The sequence below is a fragment of the Pogona vitticeps genome, chromosome 5 (genome assembly GCF_051106095.1).
Source record: "Pogona vitticeps strain Pit_001003342236 chromosome 5, PviZW2.1, whole genome shotgun sequence".
Lineage (NCBI taxonomy): Eukaryota > Metazoa > Chordata > Lepidosauria > Squamata > Agamidae > Pogona > Pogona vitticeps.
The window spans coordinates 90779638-90803572 of NC_135787.1; the positions used below are offsets into that span (position 1 = coordinate 90779638).

A 23935-nucleotide genomic window follows, 5' to 3' on the forward strand; every position below is an offset into this window, starting at 1 on the left:
TACACTTGAGCTTGTATTTCTGGCCAGTCAAGGAGGATATGTGCCCTGCTGAAATTCAGTTTGACAATGCCAACACCCCCTCACAGGGAGATGGGGCTGATTAGGATGGTCTACCCATAGAGGCTATTGGATCTGACTGGTTTCCAAAATGCCTTAGGTGGGTTTCTGAATGAGCTGTTTGGTGTTGGTTTTGACGCCAGATTGCAGAATGGCATTCAGTAGTGACTTGGGCAGTTGACTCAATTGCACCTAAATGCCTTCTCTGTGTCAGGGCTCGCCCCTCTCACTGGTTCTTAGAGGAGCTGTGAGCCATGAAACAAGCTAGGAGAAGGCTAGAGAACATTTGGAGAAAAGCTCCCTTGGATGCTAATCAGACTGCAGCAAAAAAGATGTCCAGCAGGTACAGTAACACCATGCAGGCTGCCAAAAAAGCATACAGGTGTATTGGTGAGGCAGCTAACCACCAAGTGAAACACTTTAGGGCAGGCTTGTCCAATCTGCGGCCCAGGGGCCGCATGCGGCCCAGGTTGGCTCATAATGCGGCCCAGTGCAATTTTTTATTTTTTAAAAAATTCCAAAGTTTCAATTTACAATGCCGGCACTTGCGGCCGGAATGCGGCTGGGGCACGTCACAACGGTGGGGAGGGGAGGGAAGGAAGGAAGGAGCAGGAGGGGAGGAGAGAGGGGGGCTGCATGACTGCATTGCACTGTCTCTGTCAATAGGTGGACCCCCTCCCGGTCCCATAAAGCCGCCAGAGTCGAAGCTGGCAGCCTTTGCTGTCTGAGATCCCAGCTGCCGGTAAGCGCGCTTGGAGCGGGGCTATGGAGGATGGCTAGGGCTGCCCCCCCCATGCGGCCCAAAACAAATTTATGTGCGGCCCAAAACAAATTTTCATCTTCTAATGTGGCCCAGGGAAGGTGAAAGGTTGGACACCCCTGCTTTAGGGTGTTCTGTAGCCTGACTGAAGCAGGACCTCAGATGGATGTCACTACTCGTGAGCGATTCGCAACCCATTTTCACACCAAGATTGAGCCCATTCGTAGGGACCTTGATTCCATTAGTACAATGCCATGTAGAGATGTTCAGTTATACTGGATCAATTTCAGCCTGTGTCACCTGATGATGTGGACAAGGCACTGCATGCTCTAAGGCCACCCCAATCAGACTCATGCCCATCTTGGCTCTTAAAATTGGCCAGGGGAGTGACAGTTGTATGGGCCACTCAGATTGTTAATTCCTCCTTGCAGGAGGGATATTTACCCTTCATCCTGAATGAAATAGCACTCTGGCCCATTCTGAAAAGAAGTAATTTGTCAAAAGATGACATGAACAATGATTGTCTGGTTGCTAACATACTGTTCATGGGCAAACTGATTGAGAGGTTGGTGGCTAGTCAGCTGCAGGTGTTCTTGGAAGATACCGATAATCTGAATCAATTTCAATCAGGGCTCAGGCCCTGTCATGGGACTGAGACAGTTTTGGTCACCCTGCTAGATGACCTGTTACAGGAGGCTGACCAGGGGAGTATGTTGGTGCTCCTAGATCTCTCAGTTGCCTTTGATACTGTTGATCATGCTATTCTCTTGGACTGGTTGCCTAGATTGGGGGATTGGAGGCCTAGCATTATTCTGGTTTCATTCCTTTCTTGATGGCTGGTGCCAGAGAGTCCAGCTTGGGAAAGTTGTTTCATTCGCATGGATACTACAATGTCAGTCAATCATCTCCCCTTTGCTGTTTAACATAAGGCCACTGGGAGAGGACATTTAGAGATCTGGAGTGTGTTGCTACCAGTATGCTGATGACACACAATTCTATCTCTTCTTTTCCTCTCAGCAGGGCAAACTGTACAGACCCTAGAGCATTACCTCTTTGCAGTTATGCACTGGACAAAAGCAAATGGGGTAAAATTGAATCCTAACAAGATGGAGATTTTGTTGTTGGTAAGGCATCCTGATCAATTAGGGGTTTGTTGCTCAATCTGGAGATCGCACTCACCCTGAAGGATCAGGCCCATAATCTGCGTGTGCTTCTGGATCCAGCCCTCTCAATGGAAAAAGATAGATCTTGGTCATGGCCAAATCTGCCTTTTTCCATTTGAGGCACATCCCCATTCCCTTCTCAATGGGATGTCCCTAATAACATTGGTTCGTGCATTGATTATCTCAGGGATTGACTATTGCAATGATCTCTATATGGGGCTGCTCTTGAGAGTGTTTCAGAAGCTGCAGCAAGTACAAATTGCAGCAGTCAAGTTGGTCACAGATACATCTAGGTTTGACAATATTTAAGCCATACTGGCCCGCTTTCACTGGCTGTCAGTATTCTGGTACTGATATTAATCTATAAAGTCCTTTATGATTTAGGACCCCACTACCTGTCACAATGCCTCTCCCTCAGGTTGTCCTCTAAACCCATCTGCAACTCCCAGTCATTGATGCTCCGGGGGACTACTCTAAAAGAAGTCTGGATATTGTCAACCAGAAAATGAGCCTTCTTGGCAGTGGCCGCCCCACTCGAATTCTCTTCCTGTGGAAGTGTGTTTGGTTTCCACCCTCCTGAGCTTTCAAAAGCAAGTTAAAACCTGGCTTTTTACCCAGGAGTGATGGGAACCCTGACCAATCTGTTTGTCAACAGGGAAGCGAGGTGACTGGGTGGGTGGTGCATGTAACCACCCTTTCCTGGAGTCTGAAAGGAGAGGGAGTTGGAGGGTGATGATAGAATAGTGAAGCTGGAAGGGGCCTGTAAGGCCATTAAATCCAACCCTATGTCCTGCTCAGTGCAGGAATACAAATCGAAGGATATCTGCCAAGTGGTTGTCTAAGTTTCTCTTGAATGCCTCCAGTGTTGGAGCACACACCACCTCTTGAGGTAATAGGTTCCACTGTCAAGTGCTGTAACAATTAGGAGGTTTTTCCTGATATTTAATCAAAATCTGGCTTCCTGTAACTTGAGACCATTGTTGCATATCCTGCACTCTGAGAAAAGTGCTATCGTATATCCCCTCAGTCTTTTTTTCCTTGAGGCTACACAGGCCCAGTTCTTTTGATCTTTCCTCCTAGGGCTTGATTTCCAGCCCCCTGACCATCCTTGTTGCCCTCCTCTGTACTTGTTCAGAGGGCAGAGGATTTAACCCTGGGGCACCCCACTTGTTCCCTCCTCCCAGTTTGAGGAGTCATTAATAAGCATTCCCTGAGTATGATTCTATAACCAACTGTGTATCCACTTGACATTTGTTCTCTCCAGTCCACACTAGTTAGCTTGCTAATCCTAACTTCATGGGGCACTTTGCCAAAGGCTTTGCTGAAGTCAAGATATATTGCATCTACAGCATTCCCTCTGTCTTTTAGGGAGGTTATCCAAAGAATGAAATCAGATTAGTTTGACAGGATTTGTTCTTGAAAAGTCCATGTTGGCTTCTAGTTATTACTGCTTTGCTTTTGAGGTACTTGCAGAATGACTGCTTTATGATCTACAGTGGTGTCTCGCATAATGAGCACACCGTTTAACGACAAATCCGCATAGTGACGCGTTTTTTGCGATTGCTTTTGCAATTGCATTGCAATGTTTTAATAGGGTAAACATTGCATTGCGATGATCAGCAAGCGTTTCGCTTAGTGATCTTCGCATTGCGATGTTTTGGGAACAGCTGATCGGCTGCTCCAAAATGGCCGCTGGATCAAGAAAATGGCCACCCGCAGCATTTTCACGCCCTGCACTTGCTTACCGAAGTGGCGAAAATGGCAGCCGGATGGGGAATCTTTGCTTACCGGTGAGTTTTTCCCCCATAGGAACGCATTAAACGGAGTTTAATGCGTTCCTATGGGGTTTTCTTCCCCGTATAGCGACATTTCCGGATAGCGACGATATATCTGGAACGGATTATCGTTGCTATGCGGGGCACCACTGTATTTCAGAATTTTCCCTGAGATAAATGTCAGTCTGTAGTTCCCTGTTTTTTGGGGGACAATAGAAAACGGTTCTGCAATCTCTTCAGTCAATTCCTTCAATATTGTTGGATGCAGTTCTTTTGGCCCTAGGGATTTGAACTTATTTAAAGTAGTAAGTTACTCCTTAACTATTTGTTCATCAGTCTCAAGCAGCAATCCTATCCCCTCTCTTTCTTCTTCACGTTTGCTTGGAGGAGTATACACTATCAGGATCTACGAGCAATGAAGCGAATAAGGAGATGGCTAGAGTGCGTTTGGAGAAAGAAACCGACAGGTTATAATAAGATAGCTGTCAGGATCGCAACTAACCGTTACCTAGCCAAGGTAAAGGTTGCTAGAAGATCTTACTTCGCTGACGGGATAAGCGAAACTACCAACCAGCAGGTGGAACTTTTCCATATAGTTCGCGATCTATCCAGAATTGGTCTGGGCGAAGGGCCTCCCGCTAGCATCTCACCTGACCAATTTGCAGCATTTTTAAAATCTAAAGTGGAGGCCATCCGCCGTGATCTTTCTCCGTTTTTAAATACAATGGATCGAGCAGAGATGTCCAGCGCTCTGCCTTGCCCGGCAGTTCTTGACTCCTTTCAGCCTGTAACACCAGATTTGGTTGGCAAGGCGCTTGATCGCTGTCGGGCCACCATCTCTTCTCTCGACCCTTGCCCGGCCTGGCTAATCAAAGCAGCTAGGCCTGTAACAATCGAATCGGCCACTGCAATAATTAATGGGTCTCTTCAGGAGGGCAAGGTACCCCTTGCCCTCAAGGAGACACTCATTAGGCCCATTAGGAAGAAACCAAATTTGGCGACGGACAATATTGGCAATTATAGGTCCGTCGCCAATGTTTCTTTCCTTAGCAAAGTGGTTGAGAGGGTGGTGGCAGATCAGCTTCAGGCGCTCTTGGACAAAACCAGTGCTCTGGACCCATTTCAGTCAGGCTTCAGGCCGCGCTATGGTACAGAGACGGCACTGGTCGCACTGATGGATGACCTGTTGAGGGAGGCCGATGGGGGCAATATGTCCTTGTTGGTCCTCCTCGACATTTCAGCCGCCTTTGATACCGTCGACCATGGTATCCTTCTGGGGAGGCTCTCTGAGTTGGGAGTTGGTGGCCTGGTGCTTGCCTGGCTCTGTTCCTTCTTGGAGGACCATCCCCAGAAGGTTCAGCTTGGGGAGAGTGTCTCAGCGTCCTTAAGCCTCAATTGTTGGGTTCCACAGGGGTCGATCATCTCTCCAATGCTGTTCAACATCTACATGAGGCTGCTGGGTGGGGTCATCAGGGGGTGTGGGGCATTGTGTCACCAGTATGCTGATGACACACAGCTCTACATCTCCTTTTCATCTACCTCAGTGGATGCTGTCCTGTCCCTTCAGCGCTGCCTGGAGACTGTATTGGAATGGATGCAGTCGAATGGGTTGAAGCTGAACCCGGACAAGACAGAGGTCTTGAGGGTGGGCGGTCCTTCCATCAGCAATATAGGTAACTCCCTTTCTTTTGGGGGGACAACCGTTGCCGCAAAGAGTGAGGTCCACAGCTTGGGGGTACATCTGGACCCGGCACTTACCATGGAAACCCAGGTGGCGTCCGTGGTCCGCTCCGCCTACTTTCATCTATGGCGATTTGCTCAGCGGCGACCCTATCTTGATGGGGGGCTCTCGCTACTCTAGTCCATGAGCTCGTAATCTCGAGATTAGACCCTTGTAACACATTCTACCTTTGAGGTTGACGCGGAAACTTCAGATGGTCCAGAATGCAGCAGCCAGGCTTCTTAGTGGGGTGAGAAAACACCAACATATCTCCCCCACTCTGGCTGCTCTGCACTGGTTGCCCGTCCGTTTCCGCATTGACTTTAAAGTGTAAATGATTACATATAAAGCCCTAAACGGTTTGGGACCTCAATATCTGGCAGATCGTCTTCTCCCACCCAGATCTACCCAAATCACCTGACATACCCAGCAGGGACGGCTGATGGGTCTGACGCCGAGGAAGGCCCGGAAGGAAAAAAAGAGAAACTGGGCCTTCTCGGCGGTGGCCCCTCGGCTGTGGAACACCCTCCCTACTGAAATTCGGCTGGCACCCTCGCTGGGCATCTTCAAAAGCCAACTGAAAACTTGGCTATTCAAGGAGGCCTTCCCTCCAGTCAATTAAGTGATGCTTATTTCTTATTTCTATCCTTTTAACTCATGCCATCTTGGGACTGTTTGCTTTAAATTAATTGTAAATATATGATATTATTTTTATATCATTTTGTTTTTTTAAATCTAAAACTGTATATTTTAAATTGTTTTTATCTTGTGTGTTGTGAGCCGCCCAGAGTAGACTATGTCTAGATGGGTGGCATATAAATGCAATTAAATGAATGAATGAATGAATGAATGAATGAATGAATGAATGAATGAATGAATGAATGAATGAATGAATGAATGAATGAATAAATAAATAAATAAATAAATAAATAAATAAATATCTTTTGGGAGAAGACCAAGCTGAAGTAGGAATTGAGCATGTCTGTCTTTTCTTTGTCTTTTATTATGGCTTTCCCATCCCCATTGAGTAGATGAGCCACTGTTTCTTTGTCTTTTGCTACACATGTACCTGAATAATGCTTTTTGTTGCTGTTAACATTTATTTATTTATTTATTTATTTATTTTATATCCCGCCTATCTAGTCAATAGACCACTCTAGGCGGCTCACAACAGGGGTACAACAATGACTAAAAACGAATTTACAAAGAAGAAAACTTTCAACCATAAAATTATAAACTAAGAAAAAGAAAAAAGGAAAATCAGGATTAGCTAAGGGGGGGTGGGGGGGGAAGGCCTGCCGAAACATCATTGTCTTTAATTGCTTTTTTAAAATACCCAGCGAGGGGGCCACGCGAATGTCCGGGGGAAGGTTGTTCCAGAGGCGAGGAGCCACCGCCGAGAAGGCCCGATTTCTTGTCTTCTCCTTCCGGGCCTCCCTCAGCGTTAGGCTCCTCAACCTCACCTCCTGGCTCGCACGAGTGACACGGGTAGAACTTGGTGGTAGAAGGCGTTCCGCCAAATATCGAGGCCCTAAACCGTTTAGGGCTTTGTACGTGAGCATCAACACCTTGAAGTCGATGCGGAATCGGATGGGCAGCCAGTGCAATGCGGCCAGAGTGGGTGAGATATGTTGGAATTTTTTCACCCCACTAAGGAGTCTGGCCGCCGCGTTCTGCACCACCTGAAGCTTCCGCAGCAGCCTCAAAGGTAGCCCCACGTAGAGCGCATTACAGTAGTCTAATCTTGAGATTACGAGCGCTTGCACCAAAGTGGTGAGCGCCCCAACATCAAGATAGGGCCGCAGCTGGGCCACCCGCCTGAGATGGTAAAAGGCGGTTCGGACCACCGACGTCACCTGGAATTCCATAGTGAGCGCCGGGTCAAGATGGATTCCCAAGCTGCGGACCCCATCCTTAGCGGGAAGGGTCAACCCCCCAAAAGAGAGGGAGTTTCCCAAGTTCCCGACTGTGGGGGCACCCACCCTTAGTACCTCCGTCTTGTCCGGGTTCAGCCTCAGCCCGTTCTCCTGCATCCATTGCAGTACGGTCCCCAGGCAGCGCTGAAGGGACAGAACGGCTTCACCTGCGGTAGGTGGAAAGGAGATGTAGAGCTGAGTATCATCGGCATACTGATGACACCGGGCTCCACACCCCCTGATGACCCCACCCAGCGGCCTCATATAGATGTTAAACAGCATTGGGGAGATGATCGACCCCTGTGGGACCCCACAATTGAGATTCCACGGGGCCGAGACGCTCTCCCCAAACTGCACTCTCTGGGGGCGGTCCTCCAAGAAGGAACGGAGCCAAGCCAATGCGAGGCCACCAATTCCCAACTCGGAGAGCCTCCCCAGGAGGATACCGTGGTCAATGGTATCAAAGGCCGCTGAGATGTCGAGGAGGACCAGAAGGGACACTTTGCCCCTGTCAGCCTCCCTCAGTAGGTCATCACACAGGGCGACCAATGCCGTTTCTGTGCCATGGCGCAGCCTGAAGCCCGACTGAAATGGATCCAGGGCATCCGTTTCATCCAGGTGCGCTTGAAGCTGATCGGCCACCACCCTCTCCACCACCTTACTTAGGAAAGAAACATTGGCGACGGGCCTGTAATTGCCAATCTCGTTCGCCGCCAAACTTGGTTTCTTCCTGATGGGCCTAATGAGTGTCTCCTTGAGGGCAGATGGAAATCTGCCCTCAAGGAAAGACCCATTTATTATTACGGTGGCCCATTCCGTTGTTGTAGGCCTGGCTGCTTTGATTAGCCAGGCCGGACAGGGGTCCAGGGAGGAGGTGGTGGCGCGACAGCGATCAAGCACCCTGGCGACAGTGTCAGGCGTGACAGGCTGAAAGGAGTCAAAAATTGCCGGGCAAGACGGAGCGCTGGACAGCTCAGCTCGACTAACTGTATTCAAAAAAGGAGACAGGTCCCGGCGGATGGCCTCCACTTTAGATTTAAAAAATGCTGCAAATTGGTCCGGTGTAAAACTAGGGGGAGGCCCATCACCCGGGCCAATTCCGGATAGGTCGCGCACTATACGGAATAATTCCGCCTGCTGGTTGGACGCTTCGCTTATCCGGTTAGCGAAGTATGCTCGACTGGCAGCCTTTACCTTAGCCAGGTAAAGGTTAGTGGCGACCTTAACAGCTATCCAATTATAATCCATCGGGTCCTTTCTCCATTTGCACTCTAGCCATCTCCTGACCCGCTTCAGCGCCCGGAGATCCTGGTTAAACCAGGGTGCCGGGCGGGCTCTGCGTCGGAGAGGGCGTTTAGATGCGATCATGTCTACCACCCTGACCGCAGCGGCGAACCAGCTGTCAGCCAGAACCTCGACAGGAGCGCCCGCCAGGTCAGCCATAGCACCTCTCATGGCATCCTGGAATCCAATCGGATCCAGTAGCCTTCGAGGGCGGACCATAACAATAGGTCCCTGCTCCCTGCGAGGGGGGAGGGCCATGTTGAGGTTACATTTTATTAGGTGATGATCCGACCATGACAGGGCGACCGACTCAAGGTCAGTCACCATCGGACCACTCCCACTCCCACTGGAGGAAAAAACCAGGTCGAGTGTGTGGCCGCCCACGTGGGTGGGGCCGGTGACATGTTGGGACATGTTCAAGAAGGCCATGGTCTCCAAGAACTCAAGAGCTGGTCCGGAAATCTCTGCCCCCGCATGGACGTTGAAGTCCCCCAAAACCAGCAGCTTCGGGGAACCCAACAGTGCCGCGGAGACAAAGTCCACCAGCTCCGGTAGGGAAATGGCTGGGTCGTGGGGAGCACGGTAGCCCAGCAAGATCCCAATACCATCCCTGGCCCCAATCGACACGTGGAGGGCCTCCAGACCCGGCTTTACCACCGAGGAGCGCCTAGTAACCTCCAAGATGGACTTATAGACAATGGCGACTCCCCCCCCGACCTTCCAGTCTACCCTGATGTTGGACGGCATAACCGGGCGGACAGATGAGTGCTAGGGGAGGACCCCCCTCTCCGCCTATCCATGTTTCGGTTATGCAGGCCAGGTCTGCGTCCTCTTCCAGGATAAGGTCATAAATCACCTGGGCCTTATTGGCGACAGACCCGGCATTCAACAACACCAGGCGTAGAGTGGAAGGATGACTGATTTGGCTGCCTCGATATTGAGGGGTGGCCCCAGGCTCAGAACAGTGGGCAGCCTTCAGACATCGGTCCATCGTTCTTCTTACACGAGTAGGGACTGGGGCCACGCCATATCTACCTCTACCCGTGACCACAGAAATATTTTGGGGGCCCTCGCTGGGAGGGCAGGCCTTCCATTCCATCAGAGGGAGGAGGGAGGGAGGGAGGGAGGTAAGGGGAAAAAAGGGAGAAAAAGAAAAGGAAAGGGAAAGATAATAGACAAAATTAACTTAGTACAAATAAATCAATAAACGAAGAGAAAAATAATAGTAACAATAAAAATAAAAATTAACCATAAACAATATACCAATGCATATAAATAGTGAACATAAAATAAGCAAGCAAATTAAATATAATTAAATCAAATATCAAAATAAAAAGGAAAATAAAAATAGATAAGTAAATAAAATAAAGCTTCACTAGTTACCCCCCCCACCCAATGCCCAAAGTAGTCCTTCCTTCTCCCCCGCATGGCCTTGTTCTTTCTGATGTCGCTGGCCTCAATATTAATGGCAGCGCTAGAGAGCAGGGTTCTTTAAAGGGCCAGTAGTCGCAGTTTTTGACAAAGGGCCCAAGGTCTGTGATGTTAAGAGTCAACAAAGTCAAAGTCAAAAACAGCAGGAACCGAGCTGAGGAGGGCTCAAACACAGCCATTTCCCACCCTTGGGTTAGGGAGACATCGTTAGCAGATGGAAGGAGGCAAGCAGAGAGAGGGAAACCTGGGGGGGGATCTTCCAGCATGGCGACTGGCATTTGGCCGCTCCGTCGCTCCAGCGACCCCACAGGCTCCCTCCGAAACCCACGTCGACCCTGCACCTTGTGGCTGCCTCCGGGCTCAGCGCTCCGGCTTAGTCCACACCTCCTCCGGGATCTAGTCTCTGTCCGGGAGCCCTCCGACCAAACTCTCCGCCGCGGGGTCTCGCCGCCGAGCCTCTGCTGAAATGTCTCTCAGGAAAGGCGGAGAGCAGGTAAAAGATCTCCAGGCTCCGCCGGGCGAGCTTGCAGCAGCCCGCGCGTACCGAGCTCCAATCTAGCCTCCTCCAGGTAGTCAAAAAAAAAGAGCTACCGAGCCCCGAGCCCAACCAGAAGCCGGAGGAGCACTCTCTAGATCTCCTGCTCCAGCTCCGGCCCCGGCTTCTGGGCTCCCGCTCCGGCAGCGCTGCCCTGGATTTCTCCGGCAAGGAGGTAATGACGAGGGTGAGGGGAAGGGAGGGGAAAGAAGGAAAAGCCAGCGAAACAACAGGCTTCCCGACTCCCCGGACCCCCCAACAACAGACTAGCTGCGTTCCTCTGCGGCTCCACACCTCCACTTCTTAAGCTCGCAGACGCTCCACGTTTCGAGCGGCAGCCTCCTCGCGTCCCAGGGTCCGGTCAGGCGCAGCCACACGCTCTGCGATTCTCCCCGGTAAGTTTTAACACCGTCGAGAGAGATGACAAATGGCAGGCAGGGCAAACAGGGGGAAGAAGAAAGGACAAAAGAAGAAAAAAGAGGGGAGAAAGAGTAGGGAAAGAGAAGAGAAAATCTCAAGAGGCAAGCTGGAGCGACGGAAGAAAACATATCTTGCTAACCTCAGCTTATTCTTATCTTTTGTTTTTTTTTACTGCCATCCTTGCAATTCTTTGCTACTTGTAGCCCGGCCTCCCTTCCACTTCTTATATGTGTCCCTTTTTTATTTTCAGGTTTCTCTGATTTTCTTTTTTGCTGTTGTATTTTTTTTTCTTGTTGGAATTTTTTGTAGTTGTGTCAGAATTTTCTTTTTTTAGAAACTCTTACCCATCTTGGACTCCTATTCCTATTAGGATTTCCTGACATGGGTACTTATTTTAGCCAATGTTTTGGAGGTCATATACTATCTGTAGAACATTTTTTATATATTCTCTTTAAATACAATAGATTAAGTTAATTTTATGTTTGTTTTCCAAATTCACTCCCATTGATCCAGTTCAATAGTATGCCCTACATTCTGTGCCCATTTGATCATACATACTTTTACCACTTCACCTTGTATATCAAAATCTAACAGAAAATTATATAACTTAATACATTTTCCATCTGATTCTAGAAGAATTCTGTCAAAGGGTGTATTTTCTAAATTAAAGCCCTGTTGGTTATCTTTAGCAAATCTTGAAAATAACTGCCATCACACTCACCAATCCATTTCAATGCCTTGCTCTACTAACTCTTGTTGAGTTTTGATAGAAAGTTTAAGACCTCACTGTATTTTACTATTTTCATATTTTCTCTCAGATATGGTAGAGCAAATGCTTCAATTGGCATCACCCAATTGGTATTTTAATATACATTTGGTTTTTCACTTTATTCCACATCTGCATAAGTGCCTTCCTTAATATATGGTTGTTAAATTGTTTAAAATCCTCAGTCCTGTTATACCATAAGAATGCATGCCAGCCCCATTTCAGATCATATCCTTCTGATTTCAAGAGCCTTGTATTTTCCAATGTTATTCACTCCAAAGCAGATGCCCTATAATGTGTTTAGTCATTTAGTCGTGTCCGACTCTTCGTGACCCCATGGACCAGAGCACGCCAGGCCCTCCTTGTGATGAGATGGGTTTTTGAGTTAAAATCTTTTAAGGCATAGGGGTTTTGTAATTAAGAAATGAGCCAGAGAGGTTCCATCTTGTTTCCTTGTATAAAGTATCTTTGCTATGCTGACAAGTGTTTTCCAGGCGAGCTGAGAGAATGTTATTCTGAAAGCCTGAGAAAGGACTCGGTGTGATTAGATAGATGGGAATTGTTGTGACTCTTTGTGAAACCACCGTAACCCAAATAACATCTGCTGTGTATGAGAAAGAAGTCATGTGGTGCAACAGGACTGTTTGCCTAGTGACGAACTCTGACTGGATGACATCGTGGGAAGGTGCATTAAGCCCTTGCCAGTTACTCTTGAAAAAGGAACTTTTTGCCTATGGACATTGTCTTTCCAAGACCGACCTTTCAGTCTGGTGACCTATCTACATGGACTGCTTTGCTGGATTACTTTTGGACTTATGGGATTTTTCCTAAGGACTGTGCATGGACTATTTTCTATGGACTGTTCTATGGAATATTCTTTATGGACTTCTTTTCTTAGAATACTCCATATGGACTATGCTCTTGTAATTTTGTAAGGACTATGGTATATTTACTGGATTTTACTTTTCTAAGGACTATGGGACATATAATGGATTTTTACTTTTGTTTAGGGGTTTTTATTCTATAGGATCACTGAGGACTATAGCCTTGTTATGACCTACATGGATTATTTGGTTTTTACTAATGATTTCTTGTACTGGAACTGTTTTGATTCTTTTTAATGTCTTTTTGTATTTTTAATAAGGTTTTTGAATACTTTTCTATTTTTCATGTTTTCTTTGCCTCACTACATCTGTGTAACTAAACAGCACAATGCTAGTTTATTTGTTTTGAGTTAATTTGGCTCTGATACTTAGTAACATGCTTTTTCTTTAATAAAATAAAGATTATAAAACTCATTTGGTTTCCTGAACAGTACACTTGTCATAGGGTCATCTGAGAGTGCTGCCTCGGCCTAGCTTACTTAGAGTCCTGTCAGTGGTGCAAGTTAAGTCTAAGGACTACAAAGCCCACTTGACCTTTTCACAATAATATCTGAGAGTACCAGGGTGTTCTTATGTGGGCAGACCTGTGAGAAGGAGTGTTGTAGCATGGCTAGCTGAATTGGACTCTTTCAGCTCATTTTAGCATGTGCAAACTCCTGATTGCTCTCTGTCCAAGCTTACACGCGTGTTTTCGAACCCGTGTTTGCGACATCTTCCACTGCCTCCGGGAGTTGTGTCAAATTCATGTTGGTTGCTTCGCAGACACTGTCCAGCCATCTCATCCTCGGTTGTCCCCTTCTCCTCTTGCCGTCACACCTTCCTAACATCAAGGTTTTTTCCAAGGACTCTTTTCTTCTCATGAGGTGGCCAAAGTACTGGAGCCTCAGCTTCAGGATCTGTCCTTCCAGGGAGCACTCAGGGTTGATTTCCTTTAGAATTGATAGGTTTGTTCTCCTTGCAGTCCAGGGGATTCTCAAGAGCCTCCTCCAGCACCACAATTCGAAGGCATCAATTCTTCGGCAGTCTACTTTCTTTATGGTCCAGCTCTCACTTCCATACATCACTACAGGAAAAACCATAGCTTTGACCATTCGGGCCTTTGTTGGCAATGTGATGTCTCTGCCTTTCAGGATGCTGTCAAGAATTGTCATCGCTTTCCTCCCAAGAAGCAGCCGTCTTTTAATTTCGTGGCTGCTGTCTCCATCTGCAGCGATCATGGAGCCCAGGAAAACAAAATCTGTCACTGCCTCCATGTCTTCCCCTTCTATTTCCCAGGAGGTGATGGGACCAGTGGCCATGATCTTAGATTTTTTGATGTTGAGTTTCAGACCATTTTTTGCACTCTCCTCTTTCACTCTCATTACAAGGTTCTTTAATTCCTCCTCACTTTCTGCCATCAGAGTGGTATCATCTGCATATCTGAGGTTGTTGATATTTCTTCCGGCAATCTTAATTCCGGCTTAGGTTTCATCCAGTCCAGCCTTCCGCATGATGTATTCTGCATATAAGTTAAATAAGCAGGGGGACAATATACAGCCTTGTCGTACTCCTTTCCCAATTTTGAACCAATCAGTTGTTCCATGACCAGTTCTAACTGTTGATTCCTGTCCCACATAAAGGTTTCTCAGGAGACAGATAAGGTGGTCAGGCACTCCCATTTCTTTAAGAACTTGCCACAGTTTGCTGTGGTCCACACAGTCAAAGGCTTTTGCATAGTCAATGAAGCAGAAGTAGATATTTTTAGCAATTTGATCTCTAGTTCCTCTGCCTCTTCGGAATCCAGCTTGTACTTTTGGGAGTTCTCGGTCCACATACTGCTGAAGCCTACCTTGAAGGATTTTGAGCATAACCTTGCTAGCGTGTGAAATGAGTGCAATTGTACGGTAGTTGGAGCATTCTTTGGCACTGCCTTTCTTTGGGATTGGGATGTAGACTGATCTTTTCCAATCCTCTGGCCGCTGTTGGGTTTTCCAAACTTGCTGGAATATTGAATCTATCACCTTAACAGCATCATCTTTCAAGATTTTAAATAGTTCAACTGGAATGCCATCACCTCCACTGGCCTTGTTGTTAGCCAGGCTTTCTAAGGCCCCTTTGACTTCACTCTCCAGGATGTCTGGCTCAAGGTCAGCAACTACGTTGTCTGGGTGGTACAGGATATCCAAATCTTTTTGAAATAATTCCTCTGTGTATTCTTGCCACCTCTTCTTGATGTCTTCTGCTTCTGTTAGATCCCTCCCATTTTTGTCTTTATCATGTTCATCTTTGCGCAAAATTTTCCTCTAATATCTCCAATTTTCCTGAACAGATCTCTGGTTTTTCCTTTTCTGTTATTTTCCTCTATTTCTTTGCGTTGCTCATTTAAGAAGGCCCTCTTGTCTCTCCTTGCTATTCTTTGGAAGTCTGCATTCAATTTTCTGTAACTTTCCCTATCTCCCTTGCATTTTGCTTCCCTTCTCCTCTCTCCTATTTCTAAGGCCTCATTGGACAGCCACTTTGCTTTCTTGCATTTCTTGCAATCTTCCTCTGCAAAAGATGCAGTTTCATCTCATGGTATTCCCTTGCTTTTCTCTGACTCGTGGAGTGGGCTTCAAACCATTGCCTCTGGCTCTCCATGAAGTCTGCCATCATCAGGGTAAACTGCTCTTGCAACCTGAAACTCGCATCTCTTTTATCTGCTGGACTGCTGCTGGCCTCTGCCATTGCTGCTCCTGACAACCTCTGGTCATTAGCAAGAATTTTCTCTGTTAGCAGATCCTGCTGAGTTGGAACTTGTTCCGCCCCAGTGTACTGCTGTGCCTTTCTTGGCTTCACTTTAGGTTTAACAACTTCTGGATTTGCTTCTATTAATCTTTGGGCATCTTCTTCATCCTCTGGGTTATCTACTTCCCAGTGTTCCACTGCTTCCAAAATCTCCTTATCCACTGATACTTCAGGCAGTGAAAACCGACTGCTAAAAGCCATTTTTCCTCTTTTTTTCCTTCTCTCCCTCCCTGCAGCCTTGGCCAAAGCACGGGAGGAGCAATAAAACAATTAAACTGTCAGCTTTGACTAATCCTACTTTCCCTTCAGGAAATCCTTTTGGCTCTGGCTTGGGGTAGGAAATTTTCCTTTTTAAACTTTATTTAATCACTTTTAAATTACTTTTATTATCCTGGCTGCTCCTTATAGACTCCTGCTACACTCAAAACAATGTTGCCACTCTATCACCTGAGTGAAACGAGCTGGCACTTTTTAAACAGCACAATGCTTGTTCCTTAGAACTCTTAAGCCACTGGCAGAATCTCTCCTTGCATCACTTTAGCCTGAGCTTTCTGCATAGGAGTCTTCTCCAGTCACAATAATTTACAACCTTCCCTGCTTTGCTCTGAAGCTCACGCCAGAGAATTTCTCTTGTCCTTTATTTAGCAGTGTGTATCTGCTTGCTCACACATCTGCCTTCATAAAACAATTACCAGCGCTAATTCAGCCCTTGAGCAAAGCGCAAACCAAGCTGCAACTCTAAGCTGCCAGCATGACATAAACACAGCACATGGATTTGTATCCAAACACAGCCACCATGGCTTGTAAATCAAATCCCATCTGCCACTATACTGTAAACACGGCACGTAAGGCTCAGATCCCACCGCTGCCACCATGTGGTAAAAGCGTTCCTTAGAACTGCCTTTACACGAGACAGAGAGGGATTCAGAATGATCAGTCCCTATTGCCTGCAAAATCGGGTCCTGTAATTTTGCTCTAGGCGACTTCTCACTCCTTCACCCAAGTCTGTCTCGATTTTAAATAAACAATCTGGAAGGTCTGCTCTTCCTCTTTTATTACTTCAGGACCCTCATTTGGTAGCGTAATGTGACCAGATCAAAACAATCCTAGTTCTAAAATATCCAATTTACTACAGTAGCTTGGTCTAAACAAGGAGACAGCTTACAGACAATTTGTCTTTTTATATTTTATTACAAAAGATATCATTTCAACAAGCTCATTTTAACGTCATTCAGTATTTCCAAATTATTTCCAAAATAACCCCCAGCCTTAGCCACCAGTCATTTCCTCTATAAAATGAAAATAATGAACTGTCTAACTATATCTTAAATAAGCATTCTTACACAGTCTTCTGTTTAAAGTTCTGCCAGACGCATCTCTCTCCATGTGTTGTCTCTGGCTGTCGTGAAAGCAAACTCTCCCCCATCTCTCTTCTCCGTCCTTCTCCTTTCTCTTCGCCCATCTTTCTTAAATTAAGCCGTTGTGTCCTTGTCCGTTGGGGTTGAGATAAGATAAGGGTCAGCTTGCTCTTCTTAACTTTTTTTCTTTAGTTGGAGAAGAAGTGACCTTGTACATTTTTCTCTCTAATTAGCACCTGGACACAAGCAGATTTCTAGCTTTTTCGTTGCAGCTCTGAAATAAATCCTATGAAATACAACTCTATTCTATTTTCATAATCAAATTCATGACATTTCCTACTCTCTTCAGTCTAAGCTTGAATTTTGCTATGAGAAGCTGATGATCAGAGCCGCAGTCAGCTCCAGGTCTTGTTTTTGCTGACTGTATAGAGCTTCTCCATGTTTGGCTGCAGAGAATATAATCAATCTGATTTCGATATTGCCCATCTGGTGATTTCCATGTATAGAGTTGCCTCTTGTGTTGTTGGAAAAGAGTGTTTGTGATGACCAGCTTATTGTCTTGACAAAACTCTATTAGCCTTTGTCCTGCTTCGTTCTGAACTCCAAGGCCAAACTTCCCTATTCTTCCTTTTATCTCTTGGCTCCCTTCTTTAGCATTCCAGTCCCCTAGAATGAGAAGAACTTACGACCTAAGTGCTTTATTGCTTGTAGCTGGGAGAAGCAAAACAAACAGTAAGCTGTGTGGGTTAGAAAGTACTTTTGTCCAGCTACTTTTCAATAAAGATGGATACAACCTGGGAGTTTATAAATGAACTTCAGAATATGAAAACCGACATCATGAACTGTATTCATGAGCAGTTCTTAGGGCTCCGGACTGTACTATTGGAGCTAGGAAAAACAACTGAGAAATGGGAACCCCCGCAGTATATGGGAACAGTTGCCAGAGATCATCTCATCAGCAGCACAAGAAAGCACCACCTAGTGGCACAAAAGACAGAAGCCGGAGATCATCTCATCAGCAGCACAAGAAAGTTCCACCTAGTGGCACAAAAGACAGAAACCAGAGATCATCTCATCAGCAGCACGAGAAAGCTCCACCTAGCGGTTCAAAAGACAGAAGCTGGAGACCAATTCATCAGCAACATAAGAAAGCACCACCCAGCAGCACAAGAAAGTCCGGATTTATTGGACCTTAGAAAGAAGTGTAAAAGCCTTAAAAAGTTTAGGGAAATTGAGGGGCATTGTGAGATAGAGATCCAGAGGAGGGAAAACGGGACGTGTCCTAAGTTGATAGGTGAATTTGGTAATCAGGAAAGTGAAGAAAGGCGTAAGGGCAGTTGGAATGATTACAAACCAAGCATCCTTTGGCTTCAGTGGCAAATTTTTATGATGGGGGAAAATCCAAACCAGAGACAAAATAGTTTAACTGGGCTCTACAGAAGGTACTATAAAACTAGGAAAAAATAAAAATGAAATAAAATAACCGATGTCTATAATAATAAAATGATGCTGATCATATTTGGAGATAAATGATGGTTGAGAACTAGCAATTGTACAATCTGGAATATGTATGTCAAGCTAGATGAAATAATTGATGTTCTTGATTGTAAAACAATTTTGATTATATTTGGAGATAAATGATGAGTAAGAACTACTAATTGTATAATCTGGAATATGTATGATGAATATAATATTAGAGGTCTCTCAAGGTATACTTTAAGAGGTAAATCTATTGTAGATTAATAACGTTATGAGTGATCGAGCTAATTTCTGAATTATTGGTGAAAGGGAAAATCTAGATATGAAATACTGGTATGTGTTGATAGAAAATAGAGACTTAATAGAACATGGGAGACTGTCAAGCCAGATAACTATATATCTGGTGATTCTGTTTTATGATGAACATAACATTAGCAATTGATGATTTTAAGGCATATACTTAAAGAAATGAATCGCAACGTGTTTGAATTTAGAAAGTAAGATATTTGAACACACCTATTCTTTGAAATACTGATATCACATGAAACTCTCATATAGAATTCATATTTGTATAGATCTTAAACCTTCTTATGGTCTTGTTAGTGGCTGAAATGCATTTTGCTTCTTCTTCTCTTTTTTAAACTTTTTTCTTAATGGTGGCAGTATAGATATTCTGAGGAATTATTTGAAGCCAAAGATGTGAGAGAAATAATTAATAGAATTTAGTACAATTTTAGGATGGATCACACTTTGAATTCTCATAGAGTAATAAGGTTGATGCAGCCAGATTTTTAAGAATGGAAACTTTGTGTGGAATGCCTCCCCCTGCCATATGTGTGGGGGTTTTGTTTTGTATTTGTTCTTGACTGTATTTGTATTGTTAGGTCTTGTTTTTATGAATTAGGTTTTGTTTTTTATGAGTAGTTTTTTTTCTGTATTTAGGAAAAATAAATAAATTAAAATAAATAAATAAAAAAGCTAGTTCCTTAAATCTGTTCTTTACTTCCACTGTGTATTCATAAGGGATTTGGTTTAAATTATACCTGAGTGGCCCAGTGGTTTTTCCTACTCTCTTCAGTCTAAGCTTGAATTTTGCCTGTTGTTCCTTTTATCTCTTGGCTCCCTACTTTAGCATTCCAGTCCCCTAGAATGAGAAGAACATCTTTCTTTGGTGTCAGTTCTAGAAGGTGTTGTAAATCTTCATATAATTGTTCAATTTCAGTCTCCTCAGGAATGCTGGTTGGTGCATAAACTTGGATTATTGTGACGTTGAAAGGTCTGCCTTGGATTCGTATTGACATCATTCTATCATTGTTGAGATTGTATCCCATTACAGCTTTTCCCACTCTTTTGTTGACTATGAGGGCTACTCCATTCCTTCTACGGGATTCTTGCCCACAGTAGTAGATATGATAATCATCTGAGCTGAATTCGCCCATTCCTGTCCATTTTAGTTCGCTAATGCCCAGGATGTCGATGTTTATTCTTGCCATCTCCTGTTTGACCACCTCCAGCTTCCCAAGGTTCATAGATCTTACATTCCAGGTTCCTGTGCAGTATTTTTCTTTGCAGCATTGGACTTTCCTTTCACTTCCAGGCACGTCCACAGATGAGCATCCTTTCGGCTTTTTCCCAACCACTTCATTAGCTCTGGAGCTACTTGTATTTGTCCTCCGCTCTTCCTCAGTAGCATGTTGGACGCCTTCTGACCTGAGGGGTCCATCCTCCAGTGTCATATCTTATATCCTTTTGTTTCTGATCATGGGGCGTTCTTGGCAAAGATACTGGAGTGGCATTGCCAGTTCCTACTCCAGGTGGATTGTGTTTAGTCGGAACTCTCCACTATGTCCTGTCCGTCTTGGGTGTCCCTGCACGGCATAGCCCGTAGCTTCTGAGTTACTCAAGCCCCTTCGTCACGACAAGGCAGCAATCCATGAAGGGGATGCCCTATAATACAGAAGCCAATTCAGATGCCCCATTCCTCTCATTTTTAGGTCTTGTAGATGCTTAGTTTTAATTCTGGGTTTCTTCCCTGCCAGATGAAACACATTTTCCAAGCTCTTTAAATATTATTTGTTTTAAAACAATCAGATTTTTTTTTTGAAAAATGCCAAATTGCCACAGAGTTGGGCTTCAGCAGTGTGGCTTACCTTTGCCATCTTCCCTGGAGGACGCGAGATCTCTCAGTCTCACACGAGTGGATTTAAGAAGAGGGGGGAATGATAGTTATTTACATACTGTCCCCCCTTCTCTTCCTCTTTCTTGCTGGCATTTGCTAAAGAAGGAGAATGGCTGTTCAGATCTCAACCAACTGCATAGTGCATATGTTAAATAAGCAGGGGGACAATATACAGTCTTGTCGTACTCCTTTCCAACCAAACAGTTGTTCCATATCCAGTTCTAACTGTTGCTTCCTGTCCAACATATAGATTTCTCAGGAGATAGATAAGGTAGTCAGGCACTTCCATTTTTTTAAGAACTTGCCATAGTTTGCTGTGGTCCACACAGTCAAAGGCTTTTGCGTAGTCAATGAAGCAAAAGTATATGTTTTTCTGGAACTCGCTGGCTTTCTCCATAATCCAGCGCATATTAACAATTTGGTCTTGAGTTCCTCTGCCCCATCGAAATCCAGTTTGTACTTCTGGCAGTTCTTGGTCCACATACTGGTGAAGCCTGCCTTGGAGCATTTTGAGAATAACCTTGCTAGCATGTAAAATGATTGCAATTGTTCGGTATTTGGAGCATTCTTTAGCACTGCCCCTCTTTGGGATTGGGATGTAGACTGATCTTTTTCATTTCTATGACCACTGCTGAGTTTTCCAAACTTGCTGGTATATTGAGTGTAGCACCTTAACAGTGTCATCTTTTAAGATTTTAAATAGTTCCACAGGAATGCCACCACCTCCACTGGCTTTGTTGTTAGCCATCCTTTCTAAGGCCAACTTGACTTCGCTCTCCATGATGTCTGGCTCAAGGCCAGCAACCACATTATCTGGGTTGTCTGGGACATCCAGATCTTTCTGGTATAATTCCTCTGTGTATTCTTGCTACCTCTTCTTGATGTCTTCTGCTTCTGTAAGGTCCCTACCATTATTGTCCTTTATCATATCCATCTGTGCACAAAATGTTGTTTTCTTCCATATCTTTGCATTATTCATTTAAAAAGGCCCTCTTGTCTCTCCTGCTATTATTTGGAAGTCCACATTCAATTTTCTGTAACTTTCCTTATCTCCCTTGCATTTTGTTTCTCTTCTTTTTTTCTGCTATTTGTAAGGCCTCATTGGACAGCCACTTTGCTTTCTTGCATTTCCTTTCCTTTGGGATGGTTTTTGCTGCTGCCTCCTGGACAATGTTACGAGCCTCCATCCATAGTTCTTCAGGCACTCTGTCCATCAAATCGAGTTCCTTAAATCTGTTCTTCACATCCACTGTGTATTCATAAGGGATTTTGCTTAGATTGTATCTGACGAGCCCAATGGTTTTTTCTACTTTCTTCAGTTTAAGCTTGAATTTTGCTATGAGAAGCTGATGGTCAGAGCCACAATCAACTCCAGGTCTTGTTTTTGCTGACTGTATAGAGATTCTCCATGTTTGGCTGCAGAGAATATAATCAATCTGACTTCAATATTGCCCATCTGGTGATTTCCATGTATAGAGTCGCCTCTTGTATTGTTGGAAAAGAGTGTTTGTGATGACCAGCTTGTTCTCTTGAAAAATCTCTATTAACCTTTGCCCTGCTTCATTCTGAACTCCAAGGCCAAACTTGCCTGTTGTTCCTTTTATCTCCTGACTCCCTACTTTAGCATTCCAGTCCACTATAATGAGAAGAACATCTTTTTTTGGTACCGGTTCTAGAAGGTGTTGTAGGTTTTCATAGAATTGGTCAATTTCAACCTCTTCAACCTCACTGGTTGGTGCATAAACTTGGATTACTGTCATGTTGAGAGGTCTGCCTTGGATTCGTATTGGAATCATTCTATCATTGTTGAGATTGTATCCCAGTGCAGCTTTTCCCACTCTTTTGTTGACTATGAGGGCTACTCCGTTTCTTCTAGAGGATTCTTGCCCACAATAGTAGATATGGTAATCATCTGAATTGAAGTCGCCCATTCCCGTCCATTTTAGTTCACTGAAGCCTAGGATGTCAATGCTTATTCTCCTCTTTGACCACATCCAGCTTACCAAGGTTCATAGATCTTACATTCCAGGTTCCTATGCAGTATTTTTCTTTGCAGCATTGGACTTTCCTTTCACTTCCCGGCGCGTCCACAGCTGAGTGTCCTTTCGGCTTTGGCCCAACCACTTCATTAGCTCTGGAGCTACTTGAACTTGTCCTCCGCTCTTCCTCAGTAGTATGTTGGACGCCTTCTGACCTGAGGGGCCCATCTTCCAGCATCATATCTTTTAGCCTTTTCTTTCTGTTCATGGGGTTTTCTTGGCAAAGATACTGGAGTGGTTTGCCAGTTCCTCCTCCAGGTGGATCGTGTTTAGTCAGAACTCTCCACTATGACCTGTCCGTCTTGGGTCTCTCTGTGCAGCATAGCCCATAGTTTCTCTGGATTACTCAAGCCCCTTCACCACAACACGGCAGCAATCCATGAAGGGATGGCTTTGGTTAGGAGATTCATATTACATACCCTGAAATTTAATATTTTGGTACAGGCCAGACATGTACCCAGCGTTGACAATAGCTTAGTGGATGTATTATTGTGACAAACCCAGACCTACTGGGATCTATCACACAGTTACTAAGCTGCCACCAACCATTCCCTATAATAAGTCACACAGACCAGGGATGGATTTTTAAACAATAAAAGAATAAGGTTTATTTTAAATACAAATAGGGTAAATAAAACAATCAGGTGAATAAAATAAAGTAACGTGGCTTATTCTCACACACACAAGCATACAGTTTGGTTCACCTAGAACCTTTAACTTAAAGCACAGACCCTGAACCCATCAGTTCTGGCTAACCAACAGACCCCTGAACCTTTCAGGCTGGTACTCTGACACACAGTAGTACCCTGTCAGACACCCAGACTCCCACAACAGCTTCTTCTTCCCCAGCTGCTGCTTCGTCCCAACCCAGTGTCTCACAGTCTGTCTCAGCATCTCTCTTCACCACACAGGCATCACATATTTATACAGTACAGCCCCTCCTCCTGATGTCCCGCCTTCCACTCCCCATAGGATGGAACTTTCCCTCCAAACCCATGACAGACAGGTAACATCAGTGCTGTTATGTAACACCTCCCCTCTTTATAAGTTGTTTTGTAGGGGGAAAGCTAAGGTGCTTTTCACCAAAAAACAACCTGAATAAAATACACAACAACAGTTATACATACCATATAATACTCACTTATACTTACATTCTAAGTTAACCATAGCAATTAGGCATTTAAACATTTACCATATACATTACATCAATTTACCTTTATTAATACAAACCAATTTAAAACCAGGTACATTTTAACTTTTTGTTTTCATTATATACATATAGTCCATGTTCTTTCGCCGTCTTCAGTCTTCAGGTCTTCTTGATAAGGCGTCAGCAACACAGTTCACTGACCCTCTGACCACCTTCACTTCAAAGTCATAGTCCTGTAAGTTCAAAGCCCACCTCA

The 23935-nt window shown here is 44.9% G+C and overlaps 1 protein-coding gene across 1 annotated transcript; it reads right to left on the reverse strand.

Annotated features, from left to right (window-relative positions):
- Window positions 1–763: 763 nt before the first annotated feature.
- LOC144589452 (uncharacterized) lies at window positions 764–22974 on the reverse strand. Its single transcript, XM_078394071.1, has 2 exons — window positions 13176–22974; window positions 764–13009 (listed from the first exon to the last, which is right to left on the reverse strand). The coding sequence occupies exon 2, from the start codon at window positions 9420–9422 to the stop codon at window positions 6615–6617; it is 2808 nt and encodes a 935-aa protein (XP_078250197.1). The 5' UTR covers window positions 9423–13009; window positions 13176–22974; the 3' UTR covers window positions 764–6614.
- Window positions 22975–23935: the final 961 nt, after the last annotated feature.

What these genes read in the sequence shown, in the direction of transcription:
- LOC144589452 (XM_078394071.1), bottom strand. Translation starts at nt 9,422, where the DNA reads ATGCCGTCCAACATCAGGGTAGACTGGAAGGTCGGGGGGGGAGTCGCC.